Consider the following 10,192-nt stretch of genomic DNA (forward strand, 5'->3'; position numbering starts at 1 on the left):
TGTCCTGTCTGAATCTGGGAAATGAATTTAAATGAGTCCATAGGTAAAGTAAAGTTCACTGCAGTGACCTTTCCACTATCTAACCTCAGTGACCAGATCGTAAATGGAATCTAAGTCCACTGAGGTAAATTTCCTCTAGGAAACCCAGTTCTGGTCCTGGTAAAGTCAGTAGGGGTTTTTCTATTGGGTTTAAAAGCAGCAGGCTGAGCCTGTAAACTTTTCCTTGTTACAACATGTAGTTTCATTTTAAATCAAATATGTGATCTTCATGTAGACCTAAATACTGCAGTCCTTTTTTGACCATATCTCAGGCAAAATTCCCATTGTTTTCAATGAAGTTTTGCCTGATTTGGCAATAGTTGACAATAGGTAGACATGGTACCCACAGTATTGCTACCAGTGAGTGACTAGGGAAAGGAGCGGGGAAAGGAAAGCAGTATGAAGTTAAAAAAAAATCTGAATAGATTGCAAATAGTTAACTTTTTAAAAAGGAGATAATATAATTACTGCATTTACCTGAATCCAAGATTACTTCAAATTTAAGGTATTAATTAAAATTAATAAATCTTATTTTAAAAAATTTTAAGAGGGTTCCCTTGTCCCTTTTGTAGATATTAGTAAATAGAATGCCAAAGCTCACTGTATGATTGTTCCACAATGATAATATTATTTCTGAGTACTCTTCATTGTTTGGTGAATGTTTGCTTGGCCGATGCTTGATTGTCATTTGTCTTATTAAGAATTGTTACATTTTTCCTCACATTTAAATCACTGCTAAATTTAAATGTATCTCTCTCATTCTGTGCATAGTACCCAGGCACACTGTTAGTCTGCATAGAAAAACAAAAAATATCAACAGAGTCCATATTGAAATATCTTTGTTCTGTGAGCCCAGGGAGTGCTCAAATTTGGTGGTCAAAACTGCAGAACCCTTCTGTTCCAGGTATTTAAGATAAACAGCTTGAGAGCTCTATTCCTTCATTCCATGTTAACTATTCTAGGCACACAAAAATGCCCATTTTATTACAAATATTACAGTAAACACATGAAAGCATGAATTTTGCTTTCAGGCTACCACAGAAAAACATTTTCTGAATGCTGCATACTTTCTATCCACCTCCTTCTTGTCATCATTTGTATGCAAACTGACTATTAAACTATAAGATTTTTATTAAACCTTGACTTTCATTAATTGCACTCACAATTTTGAACATTGCAGGTACATTACAATTCATTACAGGTACAAATAGATTTACATGTCTTGCTAAATGATTGACTTTTATAATGGAGAATTATCTTGAAACTCAAGCCCTATGTCTTTGAGACAGCAGTATTACTTAAAAATATATCTAGATAATTCAACCTCTCCTTTTTTTCTGTCTGTCTTTATGTACTCACTGAAAAAAAGCGTGGTAGTGAGCAAGACTTCCCAGCTATATGTAAAGGGGTGGAACTGTGTGATAGGCATTCTCAGAAGTTCGGGTAGGAGAAGATTGGAAAAGGATTGCTGTCCTCCATTGTCTTGTAGTGTAGTTCCCTGTGTATGAACACTCTGCTCTGTCAGCTTGCCTGTGCTGTTGCAGCTTTTGTTTCCTTACAGACCCTGATGTTACACAAAGAATGACTACAAACTCAGTTTAGTGGTAAATACTTGGCCAGGTTTATTACCTACAAAGTACCAACTCACTAACAAACATGTCCAACAATTTATAAGGTGTTAGCCCTGGATACTCGCCATAAAGCATAGGCACAACTCACATATGTGTCCCCTAGGCTTTATGCACAGTTCCCAGGGTTTCCAGTACTGCTCTTATACATAGGTCAAAACAATTCTGTATACCTTGAAAGTGTACATAGAAAACATAAATATCTCTACCAAATTACCCTAATCACTGTGCGTCTTTTTATTATCGTGTATGTTCTGGACTCTGGCACCAGTCTTAACAATCAACTTTATCAGTCTCCTTAGAAGTCTGTAAAGCCTAATCTCCCAGATGCCTTCCAATCTAAGGCCCTGCTGGGTGTAAACTCAGCCTTTGGTGAGGCCTGCTTTAGTCAGTCCTCTAACAAAGCTTTTATATGAGCTGTATATGCACTGATCAATGTTCATATTACTCAATGCTCCAGTGAGACCCACAAAGATTAAATGCTATCTTTCTTCAGAAGGGCCATGACTGGGATTGGCCAGGTGTAAGTAATCAGTGAGTCACCGCAGAAGAGGGAAGTGGGGTGGGAGGCTTGAAGCTGTCCTTCCAATTGTGGATTCAAAGATGGCTGGACTTGAGGGTAAGAAAGTGAATCTCTTCTTCTGAGGAAACTCTGGTGTAGTCTGATTTATCCTATGCTTACTTTGGGGGAACTTTGAGCAAGGCAACACCTACTCTGGGGGGGGACTTTGTTGAGCAGGGCAACGCTTATAAACTGATCTTGGCTTGGATCTTCCTGAGGCAGATTAAGCAACCTATTTAAAATGGTAGGATTTGTTTTTCTTCATGTAAAGTTCAGATCTGAAAATTGCATCATGCAACTCTGAGTCTGCATTAGTCCTAAGTCAGGGGTTGGCCACCTACAGTCCTCTTTGGATCTGGCCTGCAGGCACAGACATTCAGCAGCAGTGGGCCTTGGCAGCAATTGCTTTCCCATGGTGCTGTAGGGGAAAAGTGCCAGCTGCAGGCACTATCCCTATGTTGCCATGGAGAAAAGAGACAGTGGCAGGTAGGTTCTTACCAGGTAGCACCCACCTACCTCTGACCCAAACTGAGTCATTCCAGCCCACAGCATTAAAAGGTTCTTGACTGCTGACCTAGGTAATGGAGTCCTGCAAAAATGAAAGGGGTAGTCTGGGACAAGTAGAGATGTTATAAAAACATTAGAGTTCCTTCATTAGTCCTTGATATAAAGCTACTATTTATAGTTTAAATGTAGAGATGGGGCCTGAAATCTCTTGCTAACTATATATTGTCTGTCCAGAACAGCTATTTAGCAAAATCCCATGTTAGGAAGAGAAAAGCTGAAACGTGTTGTTAAATATCATCTTATGAAGCTTCTCATAATTTTGTAAATGTTAGTTCCAAAAGGAGATGGATTAGTAGTGTATGGGCACATCTATGCAAGACATTTTTGTGGAGCTGACTAATTAGCTACACAGAAAAGTCACAGTGAGCACATCTACATGTTCATTAATGCACACTAAATCTAGTACCTCCATTGTGAGATACTAGAAAAATGTGCATTAGCCTATTTTAATGCACATAAGTGAAAGAACATGGGGTTTTTTTGATGCTTTAATGCACATTAAAATAGGCTAATTCTCATTAAAGCACACATGTAGATGTGCCCAGTGTATACATGTGCAGCCCTATTAGGCCACAGTAAACGAATTAACTCCACCATAGGTTAGTACTTGTAACCACAAGTACTATGCTATGGCAGTGTTCTTAAGCATGCAGCAAAGCACATGTAGATGCTGATGGGGTTGGCTGGGGCATGAAAGTGCTTCAGTGAGGGGGCTGCCTGCTGGCTAGCCTCATACTGGAGCACCCTTGTGCCCCAGCCAGCCCCTCTGCAGCACACTGAGCCAGATCGGAGCAACTCCAGTCTGGCAGGATAACCCCCTAGGTTCCCTGCCTGAAAACACTACTCCAACCTAGCTCAACATGGTGCAGTCCCGGGTACACATGTAAATGGAAGCAATATAAACTCTGGCTCTATATGCACCAGAGTTTATTGCATCACATTAATTACACATGTTGCTGCGCCTCTGTGAAGTAAAATATTCTAATGTGAATGTTAAATGCAATTTATCATCATTCACTTACTAATTGCAATTTATCATTCACTTGCTAAGGCGGGGGAGGTGCAGGTAAGGAACACTATGTAATAAATTAAGAATGATGTGATAAATTGCATTTCTTATGTATTTTCATTGCTTCACTTACTAGCTAACCAGAAAACTGTATGTTGACACATCTTTTTCATCTGGCCCCTCCCCCAATATCTTTTTCATCTGACTGCAATTTTAACATTTTGTTAACATTCTTTACTCTAAGCATGAAATCCAAGAGTCAAACTAGTATCAGCTGTTGTAACAAGCAGTCCTGGACCCATGACAGATTTTAGGCATTCTGAAACATCATAGACAGAAATTAGAATGATGCCACTGAAGACCTGGAATGTCTATCTCCTTCCAGTTTCCCAAGAGTGTGATAAGCTTAGAAGATCAAAAGTTATATTTTTTTTAAATCAATTTGTGCAACTAACTTTGTAGCATACACTAGCATTCAATAGGAAGCCAAAATAATCAAATCTGGATCATTTCCACCTTGCAGTTCTGTTGTACAACAATCATTTAAATATCTGCTCTTCAAAAATCAGAGTGGACAAACCTATCCTCTATAGCTAGCAATAATCAAATGTTATTTGTTTTCAATTGACACCGTTAATATGTCACCAGTAGGCTGTTTCTTCCACTGTGCCAGTCACATCCATTGTTTATTTGTGGCATAAAGCCTCTGCTTCAGTTCAGGAGGAACTGATTACATATGTTGTGTCTCTGTTATGCGTACAATGCAAAAAATGATTGCTTGAACCTTCTCCTGAGCTAATTGTTATAGCCATTTTCTTAATGTAGTCAGGAGAAAATAAGGACACAAGATTGTGCTGGCCACACTTGCTGCCATGCCCTACTCACTAGTGACATGGTCCCTGTGCAAAGGCTTTTGTAGGGGGACAGATGCAGAGGCAGCAAAGGCTTACAATTACCACTGTAGTTGTGAATTAAAAGTCCATAGCCAGCAAGTCCACTGAAAGAAATAGGTTCATTAGAACAGGGTGGTGAAAATATCTGTCTGATCTTGCTGATATTCCTGAAGTTACCACTGTTTATGCCAAGAGGACTGAGAACATTTTTACATTTGGTGTCAGTCACTACATGTTCCTGAGCACTAGAATGAAGGGTACATTGATTTGCTGTTCTATTGCAGGAGTAACTCTAATGAGGCAATGGAGTTGCCCTGGTGCAAGTATGGAGTTGCTCTGCCGCAAGGCTTAGAATTTGATAAACCTTAAAAAAAGTCTGGGAGTTTTAATTTGAAGAAGGCCCTGAAACACTGTCTGTTCTTCTAAGACAGTGATTCTAACCTTTGTAGACTCAAGGCACCCCTTCATAACTTCTGTGAGTTTAAAGAACTTATTTATTATAGTGCAAGGAGTTACAGAGGGGCTGGGAAGCTGGGGAGCGGGACATCCAGGCAGGGACTGAGACTGAGTCTGCACTTATCTCCTCATACCTGACTTATCTTCTCACACTTTGCAGCACCCTTTTAAGGATCTTAAAGCACCCCTGGGTGCCCCAGCACCCTGATTAAGACTCACTATTCTAAGATTATTAGATACTCAGGTACAAAAAGGATTTACCTTCAAAATAATCTGGGTCACATGGAAAGTATGGTTAGCTTAGTATCTCTTAAATTTGTATAGTGTGGTATGGAACATTACACCTGTGTATTTTTTTGAAAATCTACTCTATTTCTTTCACTGCCATCTTCAAAACAGTATTTAACTAGAAGTTAAGTAACACATGAACCTTTTCACTCCTATAAAATAGCATTTTTGTATACCAGTAAGATCCCAACTTTGAAGGATGGAACAGATACACAGAGTAAAGAAAAAAGCGTGCATCTGTAAGCCTAAAATGGATATGGCTAACCTTGATATGTATTTGTACTATTCACTGCAATGTTGTAATTCAGCCTTATGTTTATTCAATACCCACACAAAGAATGTATCTAACAGTACCTCAAAATTAATACCACAGTGCCAATGCATGAAAGGTTTTAGATGCTTAACTCCTCTATTCGTCAAGAAGAGTTTTACTCAGATACCCTATTCCCTCTTTTGTTTCTCATAGATTAAAAATGTTTGGCCACTATTATTGCATTAATTAGTTTTCCATACAGTACAAAGTAGAAATCAGAGAGTAGTTTCTTCTTTTAGTTGTGCCATTTCAAGTTTAGCGTGCACTTTTTTTCAGTACAAGGAAAACTGCCAGACTTTATACAAAAATTTGGACATAAAACTCTACAACAAGGAGAAGATTTAATCCTGCATTGCACTGTACATGGAAGACCCAGACCAAATGTCGTTTGGACTAAGGATGATATCCAAGTGGTAGATGGAGACATTAGTGTATGTCTTAACTTTCCTAAAATGTTCCATGGGGAGGGACAGAGTATATGCCTCTGGGCGCTACTAATAATCTTCTGTATGCATTTTATTGTCTTTCAGATTGATAAATTAGGAGACAGCTATTACCTTTTAAAAAGAAATGTTGTCCTTGCTGACACTGGGAAATATGTCTGTATTGCCAGCAATGAAGTTGGAGAGGCACACTGTTCAGCTTTCATAAAAGTTATAGGTGATTCTCTCTCTCCAGATGCACATTTTTAGGTACATTCATATAATAAACAAGAGTCTCATTCCTGTACAGATCTTGTTTCAGAGAAAAATAACAAAGCAGATATTACCACTGTAACTGAAACAATCAAAATGGGATGAAGCAAGTTTGTCAGTAAAAGTGAGTGTCACTACCACTGAAGTAGTCAAAGGTCAAGTCATGTATCAGATGACAGGTCAAAGGCAAATGGCAAAACATTGGTCACCTACATTTATGACTTAAGCATAGGGCACTGTTTTCTTAATTTCACAAAATTTGGCATAATGTTAAGGAGCTATTTAACCTGTCATCTGTATTTATTTTTTTATCTGGCAATATACCAATCATAAGACCTTTTCATAATGTAATTAATGTACCCTGTGATATAGAATGTATGTAAAATATTCTGCTTTAGTCAAAACTCTTACAATTTTGTATCTAATAAAATCTCCAAACAGGAATGTCTCAAAGGCATTTTTGGAATAAAGAGTGGTACAAAATTTCAGGTTAATTCAAGTGTGTTTTTTTCATTTGCTTGAACAAATTAAAATAGGCATTACCACCATCACTGCCCAAAGATCTACCTCTAGTTTTTTGTACATGAGATGACCACAGGATTAGAAATTTGTTCTATGCAATTTACAATTGTTGCTTATTCTAAAAGTGTCCCAATTTGTATAAATTATTGCATTCATGTACTAGGACTACAGGCAACCCTGCTTAGCGCTCATAATTAGTTCTGAAAAAAATGAGTGTCAAGTGGAACCGCGCTAAGCGAAACTCATTTTTCTATAGAAATTAATGTAGATAAATATAATTGGTGCCACCATTTCTGGCCACCCCTCCACGCCCACCCGCCGGCCGCTCCAGCACCAACTGCCAACCCAGACCCCACGCTCCTGCCATCCCGCCCTGCGCCCCACCAGCCCTGGCCCTGTGCTCCTGCAGGCCCTGGCTCCATGCACCAACACAGGCCCTGCACTCCTGCTGCCCTGCCAACTCTGGCCCCAGGCCCTGTGCTCCTGCTGCCCCACCAGCCCTGGGCACTGGCCTGGGACCTGCACTCCTGCCGCCCCATCTGGCCCTGGCCCAGTCCCTGCACTCCTGCTGCCCTGCCAACCCTGGCCCCAGGCACTGGCCTGAGCTCTGTGGTCATGCCTCCCACCCAGCCCTTCTCACTGCTGCTACCACCACTGCCACCATGCCTCCATGCCCACCCACTGGCCGCTCCAGCACTGCTGGCCACTGGCTGCTCCAGGACCCTGCACTCCTGCTGCCCCGTCCTGGGCCCCACCAGCCTGGGCTTCACACTCACGCCCACTGCCCACCCTCCCATTTGCCCCTTCTCATTGTTGCCCGCCAGCTGGAGCTGACTGGAGTGGACCCTGCACTCCTGCCACCCCGCCCTAGGCCCATGCCAGCTGCCACTCACTGTTTCACTTGATGCCGATGCTGTCACTTCTCCCCACTTCCACGCTCAGCGTTATAACGAACTGTGCTGAGTGCAAAGTGGTATGTTAAATGAGCACTATAGCGAAACTGCGGTAAGCAAAACCGTGTTAAGCAAGGGTTGCCTGTACTAGGTTAGAAGTGACTGATGACTGTTATACCCACTTTACTAATATTACCTGGCAGCCACAAAAAAGATGTGAAAGATTATTAAGTCATAGAAAATAGGACTGGAAAGGACCCTGGGTGGTCACCTATTGCAGCCCCCTGCTCAAGACAAGATTATTCCTGTATAAATATCTCTTTCACCTAACCTCTCTCCAAAAAAACCTTCTGAGGATGGAGATTCCATGAACTCTGCATCTTTCTTGATGCAGTGCCAAACTGGACTCAGTACTCCAGGTGAGCCTCATCAGCATTGAATACTCCAGGTAAGACCTTACCAGTTCCGAATAGAGTGAAGGAATCACTTCCTTTGACTTGCAGGTGACATACCTCCTAAAGCAACCTGGTAAGCTATTGGCTTTTTGAACCAAGGGAATACTGCTGACTTGTACTCAGCTTTCAGTCCAGTATAACCCCCAGTTACAGCGATGACTAGCATCACAAGTATGATATGGTTCATATTACAGAGAGTTGGAATACATCAAGAAATGTGTAACTAATTATTTCTAAAAAATAGGTAAAAAATCTGAAGGAGTTCGCAAATGGATACAAACCATTTTATCAAGATCCAGCGCATTTTTATTAGCTATATAATATAAATTGTTGTTGTTAAGCACCAGGCAGTGCTTTTGAATATATACATATAACTTCCATTGACTGAAGTGGAAATTGTTTTCAGTGTTTGAGAGGCACAATTTGGTTGGCATTAATTGTGGTTATGACTTGTACATTTGAATTAGATGTATGTAATGTAAGAAGCATCATAACCTGATTTTAAAATATACCAAAGGTGACTATGATATGAGGTGAAAGTCACTAGTATCCAAATTTGAGAGATTTAGTGGGATACAAAGTGTTGATATTCCTTGAAGTGAATCTTGCCTCTGTCCACTATGCAATAGTTTATGCTTTCATAAATTGTCTATCTTTTACTTGATCAAAGAACTCAAAGGCAAGAGGTTTTGTGTGGCAGGGGAGCTGGGGAAGCGGGGAAGAGAGAAGGGAAGGTTGTCCTCCCTGGTCATTTTATATGCTATATCAGTTTGGTTAATCCACTTCTCTCTCATATCAATTCACTCTTACTTTAATTAGAAATCTTGGACAAGGGGAGGAGACTGAAATAGACTGAAAAAGCTGGGGATGGCATTGGCTCAGACAAGGAGCCAATGGTGTGAGAGGACTGGGATTGGTTGGACAAAAAGTCCTGGGAGAAAACTAGGTTGGGGGTAGACAAATGATTACAGTAAGTCAGAGGAAGAAATGATAGTTCATGCTGATGGCAGATACTGTGATACCTTGATTACATATTTAACAAGGAGACCTGAAAGAAAGTTTTCATTCCCCTCCTGTGGGGACTCTCTCTCTCTCTGATATTCTGATAAAAAGTTGAAATGTAGAAGTTTTCATGGAACAAGTAATTCTGGAAAAAAAATGGATCCAAACCTGATGAAGTGTGTCATTTCAACATCCCCAAGGGGCAAGGATCTGCATTTGTCAAACTTAAGTAAGGACTCCTATGACACAGCTAAGTCTTGTGGGAGATAAAATTTGACCAAAGAGCTGGAGAAAATGAGGTACCTCAACTACAACTCGTATGAGACATAAATAGAGGTCAAAGTGGTTCTGGTTTAATATTGAAATGGTCTAAAACAAAATTCCTTCAATATGGCTGTGCTCAACCTAAAACTAATTACCTTGACTTTCCTATGCAAGAAAATTGCAAAATTTAGGAAAATCAAAATGTCTCCATGGAAAACCAGCTATACTGATACTGTGCATTACTATATTGTAAAATGTAGACTAGCCATTTTATTGTGTTGTAGGTTAGCCATTTATTTTTGTGGCATTCTTGCAACTTCATTTGAATTAGTGATGTTTCTTAAATAAATCAATATCTGAATGTTCTCTGTGCTTTTCATAGTTTCTAAAAGATCTACCAGACTTTTAGTAGGTCTTTAACAGGGGCGGGCAAAATTTGGCCCCTGGGCCAGATCCAACCCACCAGGCATTCTAGCTAGCCCATGGGGCACCTAAAGCTTTAGAAAATTAATGTTTATCTGCTCCTAACTGCCATTCAAAGTTGACAGAGCCAGGGACAGCAGGACCCAGGGGAAGCCAGCAGGAGTCAGGAGAAAAGCCAGCCCC

General features: G+C 40.3%; 1 protein-coding gene across 15 annotated transcripts in view; it reads left to right on the top strand.

Moving 5' to 3' along the window:
- Positions 1 to 6,476, top strand: part of CCDC141 (coiled-coil domain containing 141) — a 207,869-nt gene extending 201,393 nt beyond the window's left edge. For 10 of the 15 annotated variants that reach the window (XM_025216529.1, XM_025216527.1, XM_025216523.1 and 7 more), the window contains one exon: positions 6,032 to 6,476. In XM_025216529.1, coding sequence (XP_025072314.1) covers positions 6,032 to 6,447 — 416 coding nt within the window. In that variant the 3' untranslated portion in view covers positions 6,448 to 6,476. The remainder of the gene's footprint in view (positions 1 to 6,031) is intronic. The other 5 variants (XR_003096405.1, XM_025216524.1, XM_025216535.1 and 2 more) reach the window with 5 other exon arrangements.
- The last annotated feature ends 3,716 nt before the right edge of the window (positions 6,477 to 10,192 follow it).

This window comes from Alligator sinensis, unplaced genomic scaffold (genome assembly GCF_000455745.1).
Source record: "Alligator sinensis unplaced genomic scaffold, ASM45574v1 scaffold871_1, whole genome shotgun sequence".
Classification (NCBI taxonomy): domain Eukaryota; kingdom Metazoa; phylum Chordata; order Crocodylia; family Alligatoridae; genus Alligator; species Alligator sinensis.